The sequence below is a fragment of the Mirounga leonina genome, unplaced genomic scaffold (assembly GCF_011800145.1).
Source record: "Mirounga leonina isolate KUSES-001 unplaced genomic scaffold, KU_Mleo_1.0 Mir_195, whole genome shotgun sequence".
Taxonomy (NCBI): domain Eukaryota; kingdom Metazoa; phylum Chordata; class Mammalia; order Carnivora; family Phocidae; genus Mirounga; species Mirounga leonina.
The window spans coordinates 1,396,575-1,423,275 of NW_023270490.1; the positions used below are offsets into that span (position 1 = coordinate 1,396,575).

The 26,701-nt window shown below is 45.2% G+C and overlaps 1 protein-coding gene across 1 annotated transcript; it reads left to right on the forward strand.

Moving 5' to 3' along the window:
* The first annotated feature begins 1,919 nt into the window (after positions 1-1,919).
* Positions 1,920-23,404, forward strand: RNF114 (ring finger protein 114). Its single transcript, XM_035025388.1, has 6 exons — positions 1,920-2,080; positions 6,578-6,728; positions 8,672-8,778; positions 9,142-9,256; positions 18,785-18,892; positions 20,114-23,404. The coding sequence occupies exons 1-6, from the start codon at positions 1,941-1,943 to the stop codon at positions 20,177-20,179; spliced, it is 687 nt and encodes a 228-aa protein (XP_034881279.1). The 5' UTR covers positions 1,920-1,940; the 3' UTR covers positions 20,180-23,404.
* Positions 23,405-26,701: the final 3,297 nt, after the last annotated feature.

Below are 26,701 nucleotides of genomic sequence, written 5' to 3' on the forward strand. Positions count from 1 at the left end.
TGTAAAATGCTTAGACCAATAAGCACAAAAAAGTTCACTATTAATATTTCAATCCTGTCCTTTTGACTCTATAACTAAGTGTATAAGCTTGTGTAAGTTCATGTCAAGAGACCAAACTGGAGGCAGTCTATCTGAAGCCCAGGTCTGGGGCTCCCCTGCACCCACCCCAGGGTCTGGCAGCCTCTACAAGGCTAACACAAAGTCTTATAAATACCTATGGCAGGGCGCCTGGGTGGCTCAGTCGTTAGGCGTCTGCCTTCGGCTCAGGTCGTGATCCCAGGGTCCTGGGATCGAGTCCCGCATCGGGCTCCCTGCTCTGCGGGAAGCCTGCTTCTCCCTCTCCCACTCCCCCTGCTTGTGTTCCTGCTCTCGCTATGTCTCTCTCTGTCAAATAAATAAATAAAATCTTTAAACAACAACAAAAAAATACCTATGGCACACCTCTGCCCCTGCCAAGGCAACCCCATCCCTGGAGGGGAGACAGGGCATATTTGGCTGGGAAGAGATCAGACGCATGAGTGCTTGCCATAGGAATGGGAAAAAAACGATCAAGTATATACCCCTTGAGCTGCTGAATATACATGCCAAGTTATTTATTGGTGAAAAGATGCCCACATGGATAGCTAAATACAATCCTCCTGCATTCAATTAACCTGGTTAACAGGATTTATTTGTCCTGTGTAGACTCCATACTGTGAGGCCTCTGTGGCCTTTCAGGATGGAAGCTTAATCATTGATTTTCCTGGTCAAGAACACCTGGTTAGAATTGTTAGCAGAGCCTGCCTTTTAACAAGATGTATCTTTTGTTAAATGGGCTGTCCACAAGAGCCAAATTTGGTGCAGTAGAAAGTGGAGAAAGTTGGCATTCCAAACATTTGGGCTCCAGGTCAGGGGGCCCTCTTGTGAGACTCAAGTTTAGACTACCTCGGGAAGCCTCAGCTTCCCCATCTCTCCAGTGCAGTAGTTGGGACCCATGGCCGGGAGGCAAGTGAACACGGCACTGAAGCATGGTGACTCACCGAGGGACACCAGCCTCCCACTTCTGCTTTCACTAGGCTGGCTCCTTTGTGGCCAATAGCCGGTCTTCAACACCTCTAGTAATGGCTAATCTCCCTTTTCAGTGTCAAGAGTATCCGGCATGAATTAATAACGCTGTCTTGTTTCCACTGTATTTTTACAGTGCTCTTAGAAAAAAGCGATTTTTTTTTCCCTAATAAGTGATTATTTTCTGTTCGTAGCTCAGGGAGTGATAGATCTCCCTTTATTTTATTTTTTTAAAGATTTTATTTATTTGAGAGAGCGAGAATGAGAGAGTACACGAGAGGGGGTAGGGTCAGAGGCAGAAGCAGGCTCCCTGCTGAGCAGGGAGCCCGATGCGGGACTCGATCCCGGGACTCCAGGATCATGACCTGAGCCGAAGGCCGTTGCTTAACCAACTGAGCCACCCAGGCGCCCGATAGATCTCCCTTTAAAATGTTTGCCTAAAACGAAATTATTTTTTTTAATGAAACTTGTTTGCGTAAGTTTAAACAAAAGGCAACTCTATTTGGGATGAAATATTACGTAATAGTAATGATTTAAATTGAGGAAACAGTGGCTGAAACACAAAGCCTGTTCCAGTTCTGTATGTCTGGATCTGACTTCCACGTTTTCCAGATTTCCCTCGGCCTCACCCTCCCTCCCATCCGTTGGGGGCGGGGGGGGGGGGAAAGAAGAGAGGGGGACAGGAGGCGTGGCCCACCCACAAGCCCCACACCGTCCACGTGCCCTTTCCACAAGCCACGCCCTGAGTGCCCCTCACGGCCCAGGGTCGCGTGCTTGCCCCGCCCCGGCTGGCCTCAAGCCCCGCCCCGAGCGCGCGCGCTCGCCCGCTACCTCGGCCCCGCCCCCCCGGGCTCCTCCTTCTCGGCCGCCGTTGCGCTGCTCTGCGCGGCAGCAAGATGGCGGCGCAACAGCAGGACCGTGAGGGTGGTTCGCAGCTGGCTGGGCCCGCCGCGGAGGCCGACCCGCTGGGCCGCTTCACGTGTCCCGTGTGTTTAGAGGTGTACGAGAAGCCGGTTCAAGTGCCCTGCGGTCACGTGTAAGTGGCGAGCCGGGGTCTGGTCGGGGGGGAAACCTGATTGGGAGGGGTGCGGCCCGGGCGGGGAGAGTCTGGGGCGGAAGCGCGAGGACCGGGCTAAAGGGCCCTCTTCCCGGGGCCCTCCGGGGCTCCTGAAGGCCGGTGGAAGTCGGCGGGGCGCTCTTCTCCGCCCTGCTCACTTCCAAGTATCCCGCCGTCTGTTGAGCGCCTACTGTATTCCAGGCGGCCTGTCAGGCTCCTCACCCGGGAGAGTGGAGTCGCACCCTGCTGCGGATTAGGAAGGGTCTCAAGTCGGCCCTTGGTGGGGCGCCTGGCTGGTTCAGTCGGTAGAGCATGTGACTCTTGATCCTGGGGTCGTCAGTTTGAGCCCCAGGTTGGGCGTAGAGTTCACTTAAAAAAATAAAATCGGCCTTTGGACCCTGGATAGCCACGGTGTTCCTTGAATAGTCTGCATTGCTCCTGAAGTATGGTACGTATGGCGTCATGTACCCAGCTCTACCAAGTAATTCGAATGTGCACTGAAGTTGGAAAAACGCTGAACTAACTAAAAGAACAAAAGGGAAGTCTTGATAATAAGATCTCACCAGTCTGCCATTAACTGTGAAAGGGGTTGGGAGTTGCAGATAGCGCTTGTTAGCATTCCTACTTGTGTACGTGGTTTGCTGCACTTTCTTTGAAATTAAGCCTCCAGGGCCTGCATGTTGCTAATACGCTGGTTATGACGACTAAAGGAGATGGGTGTGAAAACGACCAGTACAGACCCTGGGCTGGGGTAGGTGCAATGTAAGTTGAGGTTGGCGGGATTTGAATCTAACCCTTGCTTCATTAGACACACAAACAGCTAATTTGAAAGAACTGTAGAAAATGTGGCTACTTCTTGCTGCTGGGGGTTAGCTTTTCCTCAGTGGTCTCCCTCAGTGCTTCTCTTGGGCATCATCTTGACATTGGTTTTAGGACACCTTTATGGAGAGTAGACACGACAGGCACGTGCTGGGCCTCACAGGTATTCTTACTCCTATAGCAGTACTGCAGGGGAAGAGGGTTGACAGCTGTTTTGCAGGTGAGGAGACTGAGGCTCACATAGGGCAGACTCACCATTGTCTCACTCTTCCCAGATGAAATGCAGGTGTCTCCTTGCCAGCCCAGAGAATAGTTTGGCACCTGGCAAGGGCTCCCCAGCCACACTGACTGCTCTTTGCTTCTTCAGGCACTCTTAAGTTCTTTCTAGCTTTGGGCTGTTCCCACTTGCAGTTCAGTTAGCCTGGAACTCTTCCTGCCCCATCTGCACCTCCCCTGATAGCTACCCCAAATTAATTTACTGCCCTTATCACCATCCCTACTTAAATTACTTCCCTGCTTCACTCCTGGCGCTTCCTTCTTCCTTTCAGAGCGCCAAACTTAGGGATCATGAGGGCAGTGACCATATCTGTGTTGCCCCTCTCTGTATCCCCAGTGCCCAGCACAGTGTCTGAGCATCCATCTTCCAGTCTTATATTCAACCCACTAAAATATTTGTAGCCACGCATGTGCCAGATTCTTGGGGCACAGTAAGAAACAAGGTGATTCTGCCCTCAAAGTTTACAATCCAATGAATTGATGATAAATTAGGCTAACAAGTGTTCAAACTATTGTGAAAATTCAGTGTGCAGTGGGAGGGTATTATAGCGATCAAACTGGTGTGTTTGGGAACGATCAGGTAATGGATGGATGACCTAAGATATTGGTGGTGGAGGCTGGATAGTGTTCTCATTGAGTTGTCTTTTCCTTGGATCAGCCCTCCTTACTACTTTACCTGATTTTGGGTTAATTCATTGGATTTCACTCACAGTTAATATTTATAAAGAGGCTTGATCCAGTCACAATTTACCAACTGAAGAGCAGCAAAAGTTGAGGTTTCCTTGAGCCAGGTGAACCTTTCGTAGGTCAGAGGTCAAGTACTGGGTTTCAAACCTTGGCTCTTTTCTGTACTCACCATACTAGTTCCACGTGTTCATCAGTTCAATGCTGATTGAAGACAGATGGATGCACCTCTGTGAGGGCAGCACAAGTCCCCCTTAGCTGCAGCCAAGTGCTTTTTTGCTCAACCTAGTTAGTGGCAGATTTTTGCTTTTATGCTTGGAAACCAGCATCATTGTAGCTTTGGCTGGGTGGGGCATTGAGGTTTTTTTTTTTTTTTTTTTTTTTTTTTTAAAGATTTTATTTATTTATTCATAAGAGACAGAGAGAGAGAGGCAGGCTCCCTGCCGAGCAGGGAGCCCGATGCGGGACTCGATCCCAGGACCCTGGGATCATGACCTGAGCCGAAGGCAGACACTTAACCATCTGAGCCACCCAGGCACCCATGGGGCATTGAGTTTTTATAAAATTTTATTTTAAGCCCTGAATAACTGTGTCCCTCCAATTTAGCGGAATACAGCTAGAGAAAGGCAGGTGGCTGGGAGCCCAAGAGAAGGGACTTTTTACATAGCAGTGTAACAAAAAGGATGGAGCACTTAGAAGGCTGAACTAGATCAAGGCCTGTGAAATAGGAAAGGGAAACTGAAAGCAAGCCCAAGATAACAGGGACTGTTTAAAAGCAGGCTTGCATGTTGGGCATGACTCGGGCACAAGGTGACTCGTGAACATTTGGTCAATGAGCTGTATCCTGGTGTGTGCTTGAAGGCTTGAAGCTGCTTTTATCTACCAGCGGTGCTTGGTTTCTCTGGGACCTTCTGCTCTCTTTGGTTCCTCTTGTGATCCGCCTTTGAGAAGAGTTAAAACAAATGATGCCCACAGGCCCTCTACCTCTCCAACCTAATCACTTACCCTCTCCCAGTGGTCTACCCATCATGGTCCCAAAGGCCTCCCTTTCTGCTTTTGGGAAATCGCTTTGCACTTAGTATATCATCTCTTTGTGTCCAGGTCTGTGTGGCTGTCTCCTTACAGTTTTAGGTCTTAGCTCAAATATTGCCTCCTTAAAGAAGCTCAGGATGATCCACCTGAGCTGATCTCTGCCTGTTTTATTTCCTTCCTGTACCTAATCACTATCAGAAATTAACATTTATGTTTTTCTTCACTTTGGAATATAAGCATCATGAAGATAGGGATTTTGTTTGCTTTCCACTATGCTCTCTGGTGAATCACTAGGCCCCCTCACTTTCTCTCAGCCTGGTCTATTTTGTGTGGCAGTTAACATCTAGCTTTATGACAAAGAGGAAGAAAATCCTTAGAGATGGTAAAAATTTGTCACATGCACAGGTTAGCTTTGATTATATATCCTGAGTTCTTCCTTGCAGGTTTTGTTATCTTGCCTTAAACCTGTCAGGTTGGGGGGCGCCTGGGTGGCTCAGTTGGTTAAGCGACTGCCTTCGGCTCAGGTCATGATCCTGGAGTCCCGGGATCGAGTCCCGCATCGGACTCCCTGCTCAGTGGGGAGTCTGCTTCTCCCTCTGACCCTCCTCTCTCTCATGCTCTCTGTCTCTCATTGTATCTCTTGCAAATAAATAAAATCTTAAAAAAAAAAAAAAAAAAACCTGTCAGGTTGGGTATATAGCCAGGCTGTTTTCATGCCTTATTGTTCTTTCTCACTATGTACTGTATCTCAGCATCACTCCCTACATAGGTTTCAGGATAAAAACTTGGCCTTCTTTGACTTTCCTTTTCCAAATTCAGTAAGTTCCCAAGTACTACTGACTCCACTCTGAATCATTTCCTGAGTTAATTCTCTGTGGCCTCAGGCCCTCAGAATTCCTTGCCTTAGCCATCTGTTTGGTTTCTACTTCAAGGCTCCTGTCTTCCCTCACATTAAAAAAAAAAAATTGAAAACCAGCAACTGTTCATGATAACCTCAGCTATTTTTCTAAAACTCGGACTTGGCCTTGTTGATATCTTTAAACATCTGGGTTCCTACCATTCATGAGGAAAGGTGTTAGACTTTTATTTCCTTAGGTGCCTCATGAATTTTTAAGTCTAAGTGCCTGGAATATTCTTACATTCCTCTGCCAGCTGAGCTCTTTCTTTTAAGGCTCTTTCGTGAATGCTGCCTTTGAAGTCTTACCAGACTAGGTCACAGCTGGGTGGTCTTATCTTTGTCTTCTCATAGAGCTTTATATTCACCTCTAAGGATAGCACCTCCTGTTTGTGGTCTGCTGAGGGTCTGCTACACGTATTTCATCCCAGTAATCTCAGAGGTGGCTACTACCATCTCCATTTCACAGAGGAGAAACTGAGGTTCAGGAAACCCCACCAAGATTCCTCAGTGGCAGGTGCTAAGGTTTGCAGATTATGCCACAACACCTTTCACCATGTGTCATGACAGTTTGTGTTTGTTTCTGTTGGTGGACCTGCGTGTTCTTGGCAGGACACTCCCTGGCCTGGGAGGACTCAGTATTTGAATCACGAATAGGGAGCAATATGTTTATAATCCATTATTCATTGATGTCTTTTTAAAAGTTTATCCATTTTTGTTGTCTTGTCTCCACGATGCATGACGCAGGTTCTCTGTATGTCTTGTTCTAGCTTTTGCTCTGCATGCCTGCAGGAATGTCTGAAGCCGAAGAAGCCTGTCTGTGGGGTGTGTCGCAGCGCTCTGGCACCTGGCGTCCGAGCCGCGGAGCTCGAGCGGCAGATTGAGAGCACAGAGACTTCTTGCCATGGCTGCCGTAAAAATGTATGTGGAAGTAAAATGGAAGAGTCAATGTCTTTCTCTGATGAGAGGGGGTAAAACGCAGAGCTGTTGCCACGTTGTTTCTCAAGTTAGAGCATGACTAGGTGACTAACAGCACGTGTGCATGCTAGTTATCTGTGGCAATGGCTGTGCCGTTTCATTTTAGTGACTGTATTTTTTTTTTTTTAAGAGTTGGTTTAGTGTGTTATATATTGTAGCTTTGAAAACCATAGAAGTCAGTTACCCCGGTTTTTTCCCTATAAAAGAGCCACTTTTCCAAAGCACTATGCATAATTTCCACTAGAATATAATGATAGGATGCTATTTCTTAATTTTTTAAATATAAAATGAGATCAGCATCTCAAAAAAGTTACCTGCTGCCATGAGTTTGAGGGGAAATGTTATATAATCTATATCATAATGGATATAAAAAGTATTTGAGCTTTTTAGTACTTGATCGGGAGGAATCATGACATAAAGGTCATTATGAAATTATGTGATAAGAGCAATACCTAACATTTGAAATGCATCCATGCTCTTTTGTATAATCATGTTAGAATCAAGTGTATTTATTTCACCATGTATTATAATTATAAAGGAGAAATACCGTTGTCTTATTTTCCAAGAGATAGACACAACCTTACAGGTTTTGAAATCATGACTTTGTTAATTTTGGACTGTACAAACATACAAAATAATGTAGGCTTGTTCCCCACTCCAGAGATTACCTTTTTAAAAGTGATATAATTTAGAAGGCTGCAAAACATTTTCTGCCCCTTGAAAAACACAGATGTAAGGTTTTTATAAACACAAATGTAGGAATTCTATAAAATAGGAGCATACTATAATTCTAGAGCTTTTTCTCATTTTGAAAAAATTTCTTCACTTAATGACTTACTACACAGCCTAACATGTCAGTTTCATTACTTTAACACATTAGTATCAATGGCCATAGAATGGATATACCTTATGTCCTTCCTTTCAGAGTGATTTAGCACTAGGGGTACAAAGTGGTTATCATTCTGAATAGGGCTATTTCCCATCCCTTTTAATTGGGAGCTCTTTGGTTGGCGGCTTGAAGTCAAGTTCTTTAGCTGGAGGTAAGACAGAAAGGAGCATTATGGTAAGCTGGAGCTCAAATAATGAAGCTTTCTTTTTTTTATTGTGGTTTCCTTTAATTTCGAAACTCAGGATATTGAAATGAAATTACCCGTTACTTTATCTTTATGCATGCATGATAGGTTTATGGGTTTTTTTTTCCTGTATACTTCTGATTTTTCTTCATTTTTAAAGATTAGTGATTGTATTGTATTATATTTCCGGGTGTCCTATACCTCCAAAAATGTTTGTCTTCCTTTTACCTCTCCTCTTCGTTCTTTAAACTTTTTCTTTCCTTTTAGAACACCTGCGATGAAGCACTCTCCTCTAGGTTTTCTTTCTCTTTCCATCTTGCAAAGACTAGATTTTATAGGAGAAATAGAACTCAGATTTCTGGTTTTTTAAAGATCATTTATCACAATCTGGCATCCTGTACTTTAACTAGAATTACTGGTCTTTCTCTCTTTTACTTAAATGATTACTTTTTACTGCTGCACATAATGAAATGTGGTTCTTGGCTTGCTGTGAGACTCGTTTAAATGCCATGTAGAAAACTTTTAAACCTTTCCTGGTTTGAAGTATGTGAGCAGAGAGCATAACTTGAATAAAAGCAAACCTCTAGAAGAGTTACTTGGAGTGGAAGCAGAGGTCCTGGGTTGGTCAGGTCAGATATCAGCCTTGGTATTAACAAAAACCCTGCAACAAACATGCCTTCAGCCCCATCAGCATAGCCAGGAGTCTGGTGAGATTGTTTGCCAGGGTGATACAGATCTGGTTTTCATCTTGACCTTGCTTTGGGACTATGTCGGCCCTGACTAACTTATGGGCTCTGATTCTTCCTGTCCAAGTTCTTCCTATCCAAGATCCGGGCACACGTGGCTACCTGTTCCAAGTACCAGAATTACATCATGGAAGGTGTGAAGGCCACCACCAAGGATGCCTCCCTTCAGCCAAGGTAAATGACTCAAAACACTCCCTCAGGCAGAGGTTATCTTTTGCTATGAAGACAGTGGACACTTTGCATGTTCAAGGGTTTAGTTGTAGGAGTTTGGGAAAGTGGAGGTATAATTGTTAATCTGGCTACACCTGATGACAGGTTTTGTATTTGGGGTAGAGTGTGGAGGACTCTGTTGCTCACTTCAAGTAATAGCTCTGCTGTTAAGTTATTTTCAACAGTTGACCTCATTCTGAAGTGATTGTCAGAATCCCTGTCATAACACATTGAACTTTGCTCCTTTTTTGGAGGATACAGTGGTTGAAGTGTGGAAAAGTACTCACGGAGAGGTTTCTTCTTTTTTTCCTGCCTTTCATCTTCCAGGAATGTCCCAAACCGTTACACCTTTCCTTGCCCTTACTGTCCCGAGAAGAACTTTGATCAAGAAGGACTAGTGGAACACTGCAAGTTATCCCATAGCACGGATACCAAATCTGTGGTAAGAGGAACTAGGTTTTGTTTTCCTTTTTATGAAAAGAAGTCAAACTTACAGAAAAATTAACAGGATTAGTACAGTGAGCTCCTTGTGTACCCTTTACCTAGATTCACAGTCTTATAACATTTTACTATATTTGGTTAACAGTACTCTATATGTACACTTTTTTTTGCTAATTAGTAATAAGTTACAGATGATAGGACTTTTTGCTTCTACTCACTTCAGCATGTATCTCCTTAGAAGAATATTTTCTTACAAAATCACATTTTTTGTGTTTGTCACACTCAGGAAATGTAACATTGACACAATTTAATATCTAATAGAGAATTCATGTTTAAATTTTAACAACTGTAGGGGCGCCTGCCTGGCTCAGTTGGTAGAGCATGTGACTCCTGATCTCAGGGTTGTGAGTTCAAGCCCCAAGTTGGCCATAGAGATTACTTAAAAAAAAAAAAAAAAGTGGAATACCTTGGAATTTTAATAATTGTAATATCCTTCATAGCAATATCCTTCTGCCCCCAAATCCTGGATCTTTGTGTTACATGTAGTTGTCATGGCTGTAGTGCGCGGCTTTGCTTTGCTTTACATTACCTTGACATTTTTGTTTTTATTTTTTTTATTTTTTTGTAAAGATTTTATTTATTTATTTGACAGAGGCACAGCGAGAGAGGGAACACAAGCAGGGGGAGTGGGAGAGGGAGAAGCAGGCTTCCCGCCAATCAGGGAGCCCGATGCGGGGCTTGATCCCAGGACCCTGGGATCATGACCTGAGCCCAAGGCAGACGCCCAACGACTGAGGCACCCAGGCGCCCCTACCTTGACATTTTTAAAGAGGACAGGCCAGTTGTTTTGTAAGATGTCCTTCAGTTTGCATTTGTCTGATTCTTCATCATTCCATAAGCAATGTGTCCTCTCGGTGCCACATCTGGGGTCATGTGATGTCTGTTGGCGCTGTTGTTGGTAATGTTAACTTGGATCCCTTGATGTCCACGAGGTTTGTCCACTGTAGAGCTACCATTTTCCTTTTGAGAGTAGTTTATAGTTGTGGAGAAAGAGAATGTATATGAAATTATTAGGAAAGTGCTTATCAGTCTTGACATTTAAGTATCACAGAGTGGCACGTAGTTTTGTTTAATGTTTGGATATGGTCCGTGTCAGCAGTATCACCCTTTCCTTTTTCCTGCCCCCCCTCCCCAAATAAGCTGTATGCCCAATGTGGGGCTTGAACTCACAACCCCGAGATCAAGAGTCATGCACTCCACAGGGTGCCTGGGTGGCTCAGTCGTTAAAGCGTCTGTCTTCGGCTCAGGTCATGATCCCAGGGTCCTGGGATCAAGCCCCGCATCCGGCTCCCTGCTCCGCGGGAAGCCTGCTTCTCCCTCTCCTACTCCCCCTGCTTGTGTTCCCTCTCTCGCTGTGTTTCTCTCTGTCAAATAAATAAAATCTTAAAAACAAACAAACAAAAAAAACACGCACTCCACTGACTGAGCCAGCCAGGTGTCCCCTTCCCTCTTAATGTCATTGACAGGCTAGGTCTTGATAGAACCTCCTCCATAGTTTTTCAGTTTTCCCATCTCAGACTGCTCTCTTGAACTGTATACCTAGTTTTCTGGGCACGCTTCAGCTCCCTTGCCTTAAAAGGTGGTGCATGGACTTTAGTATTTGAATGAGCTTTTGTGAATAGGATTAGGCCTAGTGGCATTTTTTTTTTTTTTTTTTTGCAAATTTTGAGATACAGCTGGCCTGTTTGAGAATACCTTAGATCTTCTCTTGACTTTATTGAATTCCTTAGCAAGTCCACGGACATTCCTGTCAATACAGCCACTTTTTACCCTGGGCTCCCCGAGCTCTTAACTGTTGTGCTGTGACAGATTTGACAGATAAATTCCCTCTTGTCTGCTTTTCCCAACTCCCCTCACTAGGGAACTTGGCTAGCTTGGCTCATTGTAAGTCATTTTCAGCCAGGTCCTATTGCTGCTAGGCACTCTCTGGTGGCTGTTCTGGGGACTCTATACATTAAGTTCCTGGCATGAACCGTCCTCATCCTTTCCAGGTAACACTGAATCCTGCTTTTAACTGAGTTCAGAATATCAGGTATGAATTCCTTTCTTCTCTCTTCCTCCTTCTGTCTCAGGAACTCTCTGATTTACTTCTGAGGTTGCAGACTGGCAGTCTATGGGATATGTCTGGCCTATACACACTTTTTCTAAGATTTTATTTATTCATTTGCCACAGAGAGAGAGAGAGGAATCACAAGTAGGCAGAGTGGCAGGGAGTGGCAGAGGGAGAAACAGGCTCCCCGCTGAGCAAGGAGCGTGATGTGGGACTCGATCCCAGGACCCCGGGATCATGACCCGAGCCGAAGGCAGACGCCCAACGACTGAGCCACCCAGGCACCCCTGGCCTATACACATTTTAACTTCCCTTTTAAGCGTTAAAAACCAGAAGATTTCTCAGTCTTGATATTCTACATTTGAGAAACTGGAAGTTCTGGCAAGAGCCATCTAGCCTATTGGGAGCCTGGGTGGCTCAGTCGTTAAGCGTTTGCCTTCGGCTCAGGTCATGGTCCCAGGGTCCTGGGATCGAGTCCCACATCCGGCTCCCTGCTTGGTGGGAAGCCTGCTTCTCCCTCTCCCACTCCCCCTGCTTGTGTTCCCTCTCTCGCTGTGCCTCTCTGTCAAATAAAATCTTTAAAAAAAAATAAAAAATAAAAAATTAATGGGGCACCTGGGTGGCTCAGTTGGTTAAGCGTCTACCTTCAGCTCACGTCATGATCCCAGGACCCTGAGATCGAGCCCGGCATCGGGCTTCCTGCTCAGCGGAGAGCCTGCTTCTCCCTCTCCCTCTGCCTGCTGCTCTGCCTACTTGTGCTCTCTCTTTCTCTGTGTTAATGAATAGATAAAAGTCTTACAAATAAATAAATAAAAATTTAAAAAAAGAGCCAACTGGCCTAGAGTAGTTGCTGCCCCTCTAGATGGGATGGGCTTAACACCCGTCCTCCTTTGCTCATGTGCCTTACTAATCTGGTCCCTGTGAGCACTTGAATTTGCAGCCCTTGTTTCTTGTCCTTATCATTCCATTTTGTGTTGAGGAAAAGGCTCCTTTCCAAGTCTGACTCTGCCTGTGTCCTCAGACCCATGCAGAGGACTGAGCATAGGGCCCAGCCCAAAGTAAGACTTATCTCTGCTCCTGTGGCTTACCCTGTCCTGTGTCTTGTCTTTTCTTACCTCAAATTTGTTTCTCTACCCACGCCTCACTTGTTTTCCTTCAGGCATGCCCATCTTCCCTGGCTCCAGTGGTAGGAGGAATATTTGATCTGTGCTCTCTCTAGATAGTGTTTGGTTGATCTTTTCCTTCAAGCTTGTCATTTTCTAGCTGATGCTGTCTCTTTGAACCCTTCTTTTTTTTTTTTTTTTAAAGATTTTATTTGACAGAGAGAGCGAGCGAGAGAGGGAACACAAGCAGGGGGAGTGGGAGAGGGAGAAGCAGGCTTCCAGCAGAGCAGGGAGCCCGATGCGGGGCTCGATCCCAGAACTCTGGGATCATGACCTGAGCCGAAGGCAGACGCTTACTGACTGAGCCACCCAGGTGCCCTCTTTGAACCCTTTTCTTTATCCTCTCCAGATTCAGCTTCCACCCCTGCTGATGTCATATTCTCCATGGTCTCAGCTGACTTCTCGAGTCCTTGCTTCCTGTCACCTCTTTGCAATTTTTTAAAAAGATTTTATTTATTTGACAGAGTGCATGTACAAGCAGGGGGAGCAGCAGAGGGAGAAGGAGAAGCAGGCTTTCTGCTGAGCAGGGAGCCTGATGCGGGGCTCGATCTCAGGACCCTGGGATCATGACCTGAGCCGAAGGCAGACGCTTTAACGACTGAGCCACCCAAGCGCCCGTCTTTGCAATTTTTAAATACATTTTCTTCGTATTTAGTCAGTTCACATTGTAAAAAGTGTGTCTCTGACCCCTTCCCCTAGTTTTCCGGTTCCCTTCTATACCATTAGTTTCCCAGTATTTCTTTATATTTTTGCATTTTATTCTATGTTTGGATATGATAAATGCATTATGTTGCCATTTGCCATTTTTGTTTAATAGAAGTAAACCCGATGTAAAAGTAAACCACACCATGGTGGCTTGCCAGCCTCATGAGATCACTCACAGAGTTGATTATTCTCAAAAATAAACAGCCTCACCATTTGATATTAATATTTGTCATTCTAACATTTATATCTTCATTACATAGATGACTCCTGAAATTTTCTGTAGGCAGATGCCAACCTGCAATGGGCATTGAATCTGCTATTTTTCTGTGATTCCGGAGTAGCTTCACAGTATGCATTCTTTGGCCACAGTTGGCAAATAAGAGTTATGTTTTGTAAAAAACACCCAAAGCCAAGGTTTCAGCTCTTTCTTCAAGATGTTTTCGGTGTGATTCTTAATAACTGATCATTCATTGGAAAGGCAAGTGTGCAGAGACGCACGACCACCACCCACCTGCCCCCACTATGCATTTTCCGTTTTTTGTTTTTGTTTTTGTTTTTGTTTTTAAAGATTTTATTTATTTGACAGAGAGGGAACACAAGCAGAGGGAATGGGTAAGGGAGAAGCAGACTTCCCACCGAGCAGGGAGCCCGATGCGGGGCTTGATCCCAGGACCCCGGGATCATGACCCGAGCTGAAGGCAGAGGCTTAGCGACTGAGCCACCCAGGCGCCCTGCATTTTCCGTTTTAAAGTTTGCCAGATAAGCTTAACTATTTTGGTAATTATGAGAAGAATAATGGATGTTAAGTAAAATGTAGAGACTGGAATTCATTTCCTACCGCTGTCCTGCCCTGCAGGTTTTAGGAGGGAGTAAGTGAAGGAGTTTGTGTGCCATCCAAGCTCAGCGTACTGACTGTTTTAGAGTTGGTTCGCGGCGGAGCCAGTACTGGACCCAGTGTCCCGGCTTCTAAACCAGTTCTTGCTTCAGAACATCGGGAGCGGTTCTCTGTTGTGCTCACTGGCATGTCAGTAGAGCTCAGCTGTGTGTGGACAAGAACACAGTTATGTAATCCAAAGACGTGTGTAGTTTTCAGATGTCCTTAGGAGATTCTTGTATGTCCCCCTTTTTATGCAAATGACAGCACATTCTACACACTGAATCAGTGTTTTTGGCATCTGCCCCATATCCGATATGTATATCTGCTTTTTTAATGAGCGTCACAGTTTCCCATTAGTTGTCTGTGGCAAATTTTAATTGGTCCCATATTGATGAACATCAAGGTTGGTCTCAGACCATATCAGGAAATTAGAGTAAGGACTGGATATTAAATGCTACTAAAGAATTATTGTTGATTGATAGGTGGGACAGTAGTATTGGATATGTAAAGGGAAGTACCTATTTTGAGGACTGTACTGAAATAGTTACGGGTGAGATATTGTGTCTTACTTTAAAATGCCTCATTTTTTTGCCAAAATGAGTGTGCCAAACTAAAATTTAGGTGTTGGGGATAAGGGATGGGTCACCAAAGCATTGTCTACTTTTCTGTAGGTTGGAAATTATGTTGCATGCTAAGTTTTAAAATGCAGCCATAATTTTTTTTTTTTTTTTTTTTTTGGTAGTGTTCCAGGATTCATTGTTTGCATATAACACCTAGTGCTCCATGCAATACATGCCCTCCTTAATACCCATCACCGGGCTAACCCATTCCCCCACTCCCCTCCACTCTAAAACCTTCAGTTTGTTTCTCAGAGTCCATAGTCTCTCATGGTTCATCTCCCCCTCCGATTTCCCCCCCTTCATTTTTCCCTTCCTACTATCTTCTTTTTTTTTTTTTTTTTTTTTTCCCAAACATATAATGTGTTATTTGTTTCAGAGGTACAGGTCTGTGATTCATCAGTCTTACACAATTCACAGCGCTCACCATAGCACATACCCTCCCCAGTGTCCATCACCCAGCCTCAGCATCCCTCCCACCCCCCACCACTCCAGCAACCCTCAGTTTGTTTCCTGAGGTTAAGAGTTTGTCTCCCTCTCTGGTTTCATCTTGTTTCATTTTTCCTCCCTTCCCCTGTGATCCTCTGTCTTGTTTCTCAAATTCCTCGTATCAGTGAAATCATACGATACTTGTCTTTCTCTGATTGACTTATTTCGCTTAGCATAATACTCTCTCGTTCCATCCATGTCATTGCAAATGGCAAGATTTCATTGTTTTGATGGCTACATAATATTCCATTGTAGATATATACCACGTCTTCTGTATCCGTACATCCGTTGATGGACATCTTGGTGCTTTCCATAGTTTGGCTATTGTGGACATTGCTGCTATAAACATTGGGGTGCAGGTGCCCCTTCAGATTACTACTTTTTTTTTTTTTTTTTTTTAAGATTTTATTTATTTAGGGCGCCTGGGTGGCTCAGTTGGTTAAGCGACTGCCTTCGGCTCAGGTCATGATCCTGGAGTCCCTGGATCGAGTCCCGCATCGGGCTCCCTGCTCAGTGGGGAGTCTACTTCTCCCTCTGACCCTCCCCCCTCTCATGTGCTCTCTCTCATTCTCTCTCTCTCAAATAAATAAATAAAAAATCTTTAAAAAAAAAGATTTTATTTATTTATTTGACAGAGAGAGACACAGTGAGAGAGGGAACACAAGCAGGGGGAGTGGGAGAGGGAGAAGCAGGCTCCCCGCAGAGCAGGGAGCCCGATGCGGAACTCGATCCCAGAACCCTGGGATCATGACCTGAGCTGAAGGCAGTCGCTTAACCAACTGAGCCACCCAGGCGCCCCAGATTACTACATTTTTATCTTTGGGGTAAATACCCAGTAGTGCAATTGCTGGGTCGTAGGGCAGTTCTATTTTCAACTTTTTGAGGAAGCTCCATACTGTTTTCCAAAGTGGCTACACCAGCTTGCATTCCCACCAACAGTGTGGGGGAGGGTTCCCCTTTCTCTGCATCCCCGCCAACATCTGTTGTTTACTGACTTATTAATTTTAGCCATTCTGACTGGTGTGAGGTGGCATCTTGTTGAGGTTTTAATTTGGATTTCCCTGATGCCGAGTGATGTTGAACACTTTTTCGTGTGTCTGTTGGACGTTTGGATGTCTTCTTTGCAGAAATGTCTGTTCATGTCTTCTGCCCATTTCTTGATTGGATCATTTGTTCTTTGGGTGTTGAGTTTGATAAGTTCTTTATAGATTTTGGATACTAGCCCTTTATCTGATATGTCATTTGCAAATATCTTCTCCCATTCTGTCAGTTGTTTTTTGGTTTTGTTGACTGTTTCCTTTGCTGTGCAAAAGCTTTTTATCTTGATGAAGTCCCAGTAGTTCATTTTTGCCCTTGCTTCCCTTGCCTTTGGTGATGTTCCTAGGAAGAAGTCGCTGCGGCTGAGGTGGAAGAGGTTGCTGCCTGTGTTCTCCTCAAGGATTTTGATGGATTCCTGTTTCACATTTAGGTCTTTCATCCATTTTGAGTCTATTTTTGTGTGTGGTGTAAGAAAATGGTATAGTTTCATTCTGCATGTGGCTGTCCAATTTTCCCAACACCATTTGTTGAAGAGACTGTCTTTTTTCCATTGGACATTCTTTCCTGCTTTGTCGAAGAGTAGTTGACCATTAGAGTCGAAGGTCCATTTCTGGGCTCTCTATTCTGTTCCATTGATCTATGTGTCTGTTTTTGTGCCAGTACCATACTGTCTTGATGATTACAGCTTTGTAATAGAGCTTCAAGTCCAGAATTGTGATGCCACCAGCTTTGCTTTTCTTTTTCAACATTCCTCTGGCTATGCGGGGTCTTTTCTGGTTCCATACAAATTTTAGGATTATTTGTTCCATTTCTTTGAAAAAAGTGGATGGTATTTTGATAGGGATTGCATTAAATGTGTAGATTGCGCTAGGTAGCATAGACATTTTCACAATATTCTTCCAGTCCGTGAGCATGGAACGTTTTTCCATTTCTTTGTGTCTTCCTCAATTTCTTTCATGAGTATTCTATAGTTTTCTGAGTACAGATTCTTTGCCTCTTTGGTTAAATTTATTCCTAGGTATCTTATGATTTTGGGTGCAATTGTAAATGGGATCAACTCCTTAATTTCTCTTTCTTCTGTCTTGTTCATGTATAGAAATGCCACTGATTTCTGTGGATTGGTTTCATATCCTGCCACTTTACTGAATTCCTGTATGAGTTCTAGCAGTTTTGGGGTGGAGTCTTTTGGGTTTTCAACATAAAGTATTGTATTATCTGCAAAGAGTGAGAGTTTGACTTCTTCTTTGCCGATTCAGATGCCTTTTCTTTCTTTTGTTGTCTGATTGCTGAGGCTAGGACTTCTAGTACTATGTTGAATAGCAGTGGTGATAGTGGACATCCCTGCCGTGTTCTGACCTTAGTGGGAAAGCTCTCAGTTTTTCCCCATTGAGAATAATATTTGCTGTGGGTTTTTCATAAATGTAGCCATAAATTTTTAACACATCTTTGCCTGTGTTTATTTATGTTTATAAGATAAAGTCTTAGATCTCGGTTAATTTGGTTAAAGGTTAAGTGCACTCATAAATCTGATAGTGCTATAGTACTCTGTGGTTTTGGTACTACAACCTAATTTTCTCTTTTTTTCCTCTTTTGGCTTCCTGAAATCCCTGTGGTTGTTTTGTCTCTGTTGAAGCCTCTCTCCCTTCAGCTGTTGACCCTCTGTTCTGTCCCCTCTCCATCTACAGAGTCTTAAACTGTTAATGTTTCAGCCCTTCCCATTGGAAGCCACCATCTCTCAGTCTCTGAACCCGACCCACCTTCCAGCCCCACAGCTACAGCTGCCAGCCCAGCTCCTTCTACCAAGGAGTCTTCTACCATTTCAGACTAATCTCTTGCCAACGCCTTTTGTCACCCTGTCTTCCTTGTAAATGGTGGGTTCCGTTTCCAAGCCGACTGCTTAGGCCTACTGCTCCCCCTGGCCCAGCTCCTCTCTGTCTGTCTATGAATTTTCCATTCTAGCCAGACTGATTGCCTCGTTGTAGGCCTATACTGCCGCCCCCTGGCCTCTCCTCGGTGCCACTTCCTGTCTTCTGGAGCACCCTTTCATGTTCTCTTTGTCCTTCCAAATACCTCCCAGTCTTCAAGGCCCAAATCGACTTCTTACTTGAGGGCTTTCCAGCCTCAGCCCTCTCATCTGAGCATTGACTTTGTAAAAATAGCACAGAAGGCTGTGTTTTACTTCCTCGGGATATGGTTCATCTGTCATTTCCTTGGTTTTCTTTGTGCTTTTGGATCATTTTGTGTGCTGGGTCAGACAGCCAGAGTCTAGGCCCCTACTGAGCTGACACACATCCTGGTCACAGTAAAGGTTCAGAAAAGGGTGGTATAGTGGCCAAAGCCTTTATGCACTCTCATCTCTCATTTGACCTGAAGAGGCTGACAGTGCTTTCTGGGATACAAATGTACATATGAAGGAGTGGCCAGGCCCTAAACCAGTGTGTCAGGAAAGCTGCCCTGGAGGAAAGGAGGCCAGATAGAGGCCACAGAGGGCTAATGTCAGGTGCCTAAGACTGTGCTTCTTTGTTGAAAGGTTTGCCCGATATGTGCCTCAATGCCCTGGGGAGACCCCAACTACCGCAGCGCCAACTTCATAGAGCACATCCAGCGCCGGCACCAGTTTTCTTACGACACTTTTGTGGTGAGTCTGGAGCCCGGGCCCTGATCCTTCCCCTGGGGGAACTCCCTTCTCTTACCTGGAGAACTGTGGGTCCCATTGTTGAGTTGTGTCACTGATGTGATGGGCTCCCTGGAACAGCAGCTGTGTGGTCCATACTTGTGAACCCGGTGAGTGGCCAGAGCCTTTTTTGTGTGGTATTTAAGAAGGTGAACTGGCCAGTCATCTGCAGTGAAACATAGTGAAAGCTTGCTTCCGGAGTTTTTTCCCAAATATTTTCCCACTTTCTTTTGGTATGTGTAGTTTTTACCTGTTATAGAACCTGGCTTAGGATCCCAAAGCTCAGATGCTCATGGGGACCAGGCAAGTAATGGCAGTGGTCCTCATGAGGTTTGCAAATTGGACAGTATCCGACCCGTGTTAAGCTGCCATCAGCTCCAGCTGACCGTTAGCATGCAGAGATACAGGGATAGTATTGCCTGTCTCTTCACCTACCCCAACCCCAGGAAGCTGGAAAGGCAGAATGTCATAGGAAGTATCACATATTTTTTTAAAGGACTTCAGGTCAAACAAAGCACATCCATTCGCCAAAGGTGTTCATCCGGTTGGTATCCTTTTTGAAGGGACCCACTGTTGTTTTGGCATAATAGTAATAGATAAATTTGGCCAACTGCTCGAAGTAAACTGTTTGTTTATAGATATATGTCGTGAGGATTTTAGAGTAGTATTCAGTCTTAATGGCTATATTTCAGGACCTGGGAAGGAAAGCATGACTGTTTCCTAAGTTGTCATAAGAATATTTATTCTCAGTCTAAGAGAGTGTCTGAGGTTCAGACTTCAAAATAACTGTCCTTTTTGTTAGTGCTGTGAAGAGGAATATGATTCCCAAGTTCTACCCAAGTAGATAATTTGGCCTCATTGAATTAAAAAGGCAAGTTTGACTCCAGTGTACTCCCGTTTGAGCACTTGGTCTGTGCCCCTCTCCATGCAGTGCCCTCTGGTCCTCCTAGTCCCTGTCTGAGGGAGCCATCAGTATTTTCATTGTCAGGATGAGGCAGCAGAGGCACAGAGAGATCCAGCAGTTTGCCCCCAGTTACGTGGCTGGTGTCGCACCCTGGAGCCGGGATCGGTCCTGGGGCAGTCGCCTCCAGAGCCCATCATTCCTGGGCTGTCCCACTTCTACTGAACGTGAGTCTTTGTGGCTTTAACCAGTGCTGAGGCCGAGTGTCTGTGTTTCGCCCATAGGATTACGATGTTGATGAAGAGGACATGATGAATCAGGTGTTGCAGCGCTCCATCATCGATCAGTGAGCAGTCTCTGCTGTCCATCTCCTGTTCCAGAGCTTCCATTGTGTGTTAGGCGTGAAACACGTGACTCATACACCTTAAATGTACAACAGACCTGGAAGTGAGCTGTGGTGTTAAGATAGGGTCCCTTCTGACAGAGAAAGAGGTCTCCAGGTCAGAGCCGTCCTTTCCTTTGGGGTCTTCCCTACTGTTCATTCTGTTACATGTTTGGTCTTTGATTGCTCCTCAGCTACTTCCTGGAGCTTTTGCTTCCTCTTCTGGAAGAGAACCCAGCTTCTCCACCTATCCTTGTTTCACACTTGTTCCTCCCATCTAGTGTTCGTTTCTCAGGTCCTCTGAGCCAGCCAGGACCTTTTTTGGGTCATGAATGGCACAAATGAGACCAGCATCTTCTCTCCTTGTCCCTGAGGTGTGTGTATCCGATTGGTGACAGAGCTCCTTCTGTGCTCTGGAAGTTCTTGTTCGTTGGCCCTTAGCAGCAGCTGCCAAAAGCTGGAGTTTACCTCCTGGGAAACATTTCAAAAGGCCCGTTGGGGTGAATGTTCTGGGTTTAGCATGGTCTGATGCTGGAAGTTTTGATTAGTGATATTTTCCTACCACTCCTGCACACCCTTAGAATTAACTGGTTCAGTCTTAAATGCCTGCATGGTGCCTTTTTAGGATGAGGTGTAACCATATATTTTTAGTGAGAATAAGTGTTTCTAGGTTAGGAAAGTTAAACTCCATTTATCCATAAGTGGGGAGGAGGATCAGCTAAGAGCAGTGTATGGGCCATAACTTTTTGGTTCTGGTTTTCAAACTAATGCCGTATTTTCGGACTGAGTCATGTTTACCTCTCTGTTTGGAGCCTGCTTACATTCTTGTCCTTGAAGCACGAGAAGGAGTCCTCAAATGAATAAGGAAGAGGTTTAGGGGCTCCAGTGGATACTATAGTTAATTTATCTTTTATTTGGTAACTTAGATTAAACTGAGTATTGCTTTTCTATCACAAATGGTTTCCACATGTAAATCAGTATGTGAAAACCTGCCTTCTAAAGCAGAGGTTATAGGAAATCTAGTATCACAGCCTATCTTTTTTTGACAAGACACACTGTTCAGAAGGCAAACATGTCTCCTGTGAGCATTTGTTGTTGGAAACTGTCTCCTGGAAGCTTGCTTTGTTAATAGCTCAAGAAACTTGAAGTTCACCATGTTTCATGAATGTTAATAAATACAAGGCTAAGAGCTGTCGGTCTAATATGTAGGAGCAGAACCTCTGATTGACCAAAAGGCATGTGACTTTAGGTTCACTTTTTCGTGTCAGACCTCTCTGCACTGAGCGTGGAAAGTTTCTGTGGTCAGTGGCTGAGGTTGCAAGTGACAGCGCACTTTGGGCCTGTGTGTAGTGCTGTTGGGAGCCTCTCCCTCTGCCAGTTGGGGCTGCAGATGCCTAGTAACCAGCAAAGACAGCGCCCTGTGGGGGCAAAGTAATTTTTTCTAATGTGATATTGCTTGGGAGGGCCCAAATGTTAAGGTCCATGTCTTCACTGTAATTTCTGGAAGAAGTTCACTCTGATCTCCCTGAACTGAGAGGTCTAAGTTTGGAGGGAAATTTGACAAAGCCTTCATTTGAGGGAATGGATGAGAGTGTGTCCATTTCACTGGTGGTACCAAGAAACCGATTTCCTTGTATTAAGTGCACTTCATGTATTTCTAATAAGATGACTTTCCAGAAAGTGAAATTTGTTATGTTCTGGCTTTTAAATGGTGAAATATAAATAAATTTCATAATTTATCCGATTGGCAAGCTGTAATGCCTGTTTTCATTCACCACCTTTTGCTGAAGTCTAGGCCTGCGGCGGCTCCAGAAGATTGCTGCTCTTTCTAAGGGGAAGGGCTTGTCTGTCACGAGTCCCATCTGGCTCTGATCTTAGCTCTGACACTTCACCAACTGGGCCTAACCAAACTTGTCCTCTCTGGAAAATGAACACAACCCTCCCTTCTCACAGCTGGGAGCTCTGGTGAGGTGAGAAATGACCATGCTCCTTGAATCAAGGGACACGTGGCTTTGGCTCCATTCTGATGACTTAGCAGCAGCCCCGAGGTGTTGTAGTAAAGTTTCGTGCATTAAGATCCGAGGTCATGGCATGCATAAGCTCTGCATTCTGCCACTGGCTGTGGGACTTTGGGCAAATACTTTCCCTTTCTGAACCTGATTCTCTACAATGAAATGGGAATGATTTTCTGGCTTCTAGTGTCTTTATGAAGGAGGAGGTGTTTACTATTTATTAAATAGCTACCATTTATTAATCCTTTACTTAATCAGTTCATAATTATATAGTTGGTGAATATGTGCCTGGCATCGTGCTGGCACATAAAAGGTGCTTGGTAAATAGCCTGTATGCCTGAATAGAAGGAGGTCATTCATTTTTTGGCCAAATTGGACAGAACTTTATCATTGCAAATTAACTACTCAGATGTCTACTTATTTTTAATTATATTTAAAACTAACGTAGAAGTATTGCTTTTATCTAGTTGTGCATTTCCAGGAATAGCTGCCTTTTAAGGACATAAGGGATCCAAGAAGCAGCACAAGCCTGGCGTGGCGCCTGCTACATTGTGTACACTCGCTGTGGCACTCAGCTACTAGACTTACCTCCTGGGCGTAGCTATTCCAATCTCAATCCCGTAGGAATCCTAGATTTACTGTGGCCCAGACCGAACTCAGCATCTCCAGTTTCCTCCCTCCATGCCTCTCCCTCTTCTATGTCATTCCTTCTTACTGTGGACGGTACCAGTGACTACTCAAGCCAGTGATCCAAGAGTCCTCCTACCCCCGCCTTATACCTCCACCTTTGGCTAAGTTCCAGTTAAGTCCTGAACTCTGGTTGCACGTCAGGAAGTCTCCATTTGTGCCTCCCTTTCCTCCAGGTCTAACATTACAACGGTGGCTGTCCTTTGAAATTCCTTGTCATCCAAAACAGGTCAGGAAAGGGACGTTTGATCTGAGACCTGAATGAGATAAGGGACAAACCTGTTGACCAGGTGGGGGAAGAGCATTCCTGGAGGGAACCAGTTCAGAGGCCCTGAGGTGGGAGCCTGTGTGTGACACTGGGCCACTGCAGTGAGGGGGCTGTCATGAGGCCGTGCCAGAGGCAGCGTGCCAGCCCGGAGGCTGTGGAGGGCAGATCGGGGGCTTTTCTGTGGCTGAGATGGGAGCGACAAGACCTGGCCTGGGTTTAAAGAGGAATCTTCTGGCTGCATGTGGAAGAAGGGACCACAGTGGGGAAGGTGGAAGCAGAGACCAGGGAGTTGGCGGCCGCAGGAGTCCAGGGGAGAACGGCGAAGTAGTGGTGGGGTTGTCTGAAGGTGTTTTCTAAAAGAGAAGTGTGAAAGCAAATGAGGGGTCGAGAACAACACCAGGGTTTGGGGCCTACACGATTTGGTGGGCAGAGGTGCCTTTCTGAATTGGAGGGAAAACTCCACGAGCGGCAGTGGTGGGGGAGTCAGGGATGGAATGGGTGCTTTGAACTTGGGATAAGACTTCCACATGCCCTCGTTGCACATAGAGAAAGTGCCAGCTCTCAACTCCAGGATGTGCCTGGCATGCTTTAAATAACTAAAAGATTACTCTGATGTTTGTTATTTTGGTTCCAACTGAGTCCTTAAAATGTGGACCAACTGAGTATGAGTAGACAAAATATCTCTACGTCTGATTCAGATATATCAAGTAAGGAAAAATGAGGCGTCTGAGTGTTTCATTTGCAGTGGTGAAAGCTCTAACGTTCATTTTGGCCTAAAACACTTCTTAAAATTTCCTTATTGGAGAAGGACGATTTCCTCATACTCAGACATATATGGTATTTCCTGAGCACCTACTATGTGTCAGCACTGTGCTAGGCACCGGGGATTCACACATTAATCCAGTGTATAATTACAAACTGATTAAGTGTTCGTGGTAAGAGATTAATAAATGGTAGCCATTTAATAAATAGTAAATATTCTTTTTTTTTTTTTTTTAAGATTTTATTTATTTATTCATGAGGGACAGAGAGAGAGAGAGAGAGAGGCAGAAGGAGAAGCAGGCTCCCAAGGAGCAGGGAGCCCGATGTGGGACTCGATCCCAGGACCCTGGGATCATGACCTGAGCCGAAGGCAGACGCTTAACCATCTGAGCCACCCAGGCACCCCAGTAAATATTCTTTATAAGAGAACCGGAAGCCAGAAGTCCATGGGCTTACAGTATCATCTAGACCTTTTCTCCTTTTTTTCCACCTGGTACTTTGCTCTCCTGTGACTTGAGTGTACTGGCTCTTCTCCCAGACAGCATTTGAACATGATTGGGTTTCCTCCACCATCCACTACTGGCCCATAGTTCTTCTTGTTCATACCTAGACATCCTGAACTGGTTGTCCTCGCCCATTGCTTCAGTTTCTCTTACTTCCCAACTTTACCCCTGAACTGCTTCCACATACGCTTTGTACCCTGCCCCTCACCAAAGACAAGGCCTATTACTAACTCCAGCAGACATGTTAGTCCTCCATTTACATCTTCAGCCTGTTTAGTGCTCTTGAGCCGCCCCTCCTTTTAGAAACAGTTGCTTCTGCTGGCTTTTCTGCTGGGACACCATCTGGTTTCTCTTCCTATTTCTTTGCCACGTTCCTTTTCCTTGGCAGTTGCCATCTCCTGGTTCCCTTCCCTTAGCTGTTGGAGTTCTTCAGACTCTGCCTTAGACTCCATCTCACCCCACACCCTGTCGCCGGGTAGACTCCCTCCCCCACTCACCACTCTTCCCTTGGCTTTCCTTACTGTCTGTGTGCTGATGGGCACAGACCCATAGTTCTAGAGCAGACAGCTCTCTGGAGCTCCAGGCCCACAGAGCCAGCTTCCTCATAGAGCTATCCATTGCATGACTGAAGGGCATCTTCAGTTCTGCATGGCCCAAACTAACTCATCATCTGCCCTCTTACTACCACACCCCGTGCTAGGTCCTTCTCCCATCACTTTAGGGGAGGCGAGGCCAGCATCCCTCCAGTGGCTCAAGAGTTAGCCCGAGTATCATCTTTAACTCCTTTGTCCTCCCTAACACCCCATATTACAAAATTGTGCTGATTTTAGCTCCCATATAATGCACTTGTATTTTCTCACTAGCCACGCGATTTGGTGGGCAGAGGTGCCTTTCTGAATTGGAGGGAAAACTCCATGAGCGGCAGTGGTGGGGGAATCAGGGATGGAATGGGTGCTTTGAACTTGGGATAAGACTTCCACATTCCCAGCATCTCAAACCCACCATAATCTCACCTGAATTATCACCACAACTTTCTTTCTGGCCTCCAGTGTTCTCTAGCCAACATTCAGTGTATCTTCCACCAAACAGCCAGAAGGATCATATCCTTTAAAACTCTTCAAAGGCTCCAGATACCCTTGGATAAAGTCCCAACACCTGGACATGGCCCTCCAGGCCCCCTGTGCTCTGCCCCTACCTGCCTCTCCAGCTTCAGCTCCTGACACTGGCACTCCTTGTGCTCTGATCATACGAGCCTTTTTGCACCTCAGGTGTGTCGTGTCTCCCACCATCCCTCTGGAATATTCGGTGCTGCTGTATCCCTGCCCCCCCGCCACTTCCCCCACTGTTTTTGCCTTCCAGTTGCAGTTTGGATGTCTAGATCAGAATTTCATGTCTGATGTCCTGGTACTAATCAGGGTATTTATTGAACTCTTGTATAAATACCCCTACTATGCCGTTAAGTTCCCTGAGGTCAGGATTCTTGTCTTATTTACCTCTGTGACCCCATTGCTCAATATTTGGGTAAAATACAGGACTCCCAGATACATGTTAATTTCAAGCAAACAACAAATAACTTTTTAGTGTAAATATGTATCAGATATTTCAGAGAAGTATAATTTGCTCAAGTCAGGAAATGAATGCCAGGAATATTCATGCTGAAAAGTTATTTGTTTGGAATTCACATTTAACTGGGGTGTTGTGTAAATTTTTTTTAAAGAGTTTATTTATTTGAGAGAGAGGGGGAGAGAGGGAGGGAGGACACAGAAGGAGCATGAGAAGCAGACTCCCTGCTGAGCAGAGAGCTGGACGTGGGGCTCGATCCCAGGACCCTGGGATCATGACCTGAGCCGAAGGCAGATGCTTAACCAACTGAGCCATCCAGGCGTTGGGTGTTGTGTATTTTTATTGGTTGAGTCTGTAAACCCTACTCAGAGTGTATTAGCACAATAAATGTTCTGAACATCTGCTATGTGCTAGGCAACTCACACCTCCTCATTAAATTATTTGTGCGGTTACTTGTTCTCCCATACTAAGAAGTTAAGCTCTTGAGGGCAAGGACTGTGCCCATCTTGTGTGCTTATGGCCCCAAGTACCTTCAATAAATATTCCTAACATTGAAATGGAACTTTTATAAAAGGGGGCTCTTCTACAATGGTACTTCCTTTCTGTTGCCCGGAAGTAGGGGCTTGTGTGGTGGTAGGGGAGAGCCTGAAGGGGGCAGTGTCTCCTAGAGCCTGGGACTGGCCCCACTGTGCGCA

Excerpts from the sequence above, each read along its gene's own strand:
- RNF114 (XM_035025388.1), top strand. The coding sequence starts at position 1,941 with ATGGCGGCGCAACAGCAGGACCGTGAGGGTGGTTCGCAGCTGGCTGGG. Across the intron at positions 2,081-6,577 it reads CAAGTGCCCTGCGGTCACGT|CTTTTGCTCTGCATGCCTGC; the intron begins GTAAGTGGCGAG and ends GTCTTGTTCTAG. Across the intron at positions 8,779-9,141 it reads GATGCCTCCCTTCAGCCAAG|GAATGTCCCAAACCGTTACA; the intron begins GTAAATGACTCA and ends TTCATCTTCCAG.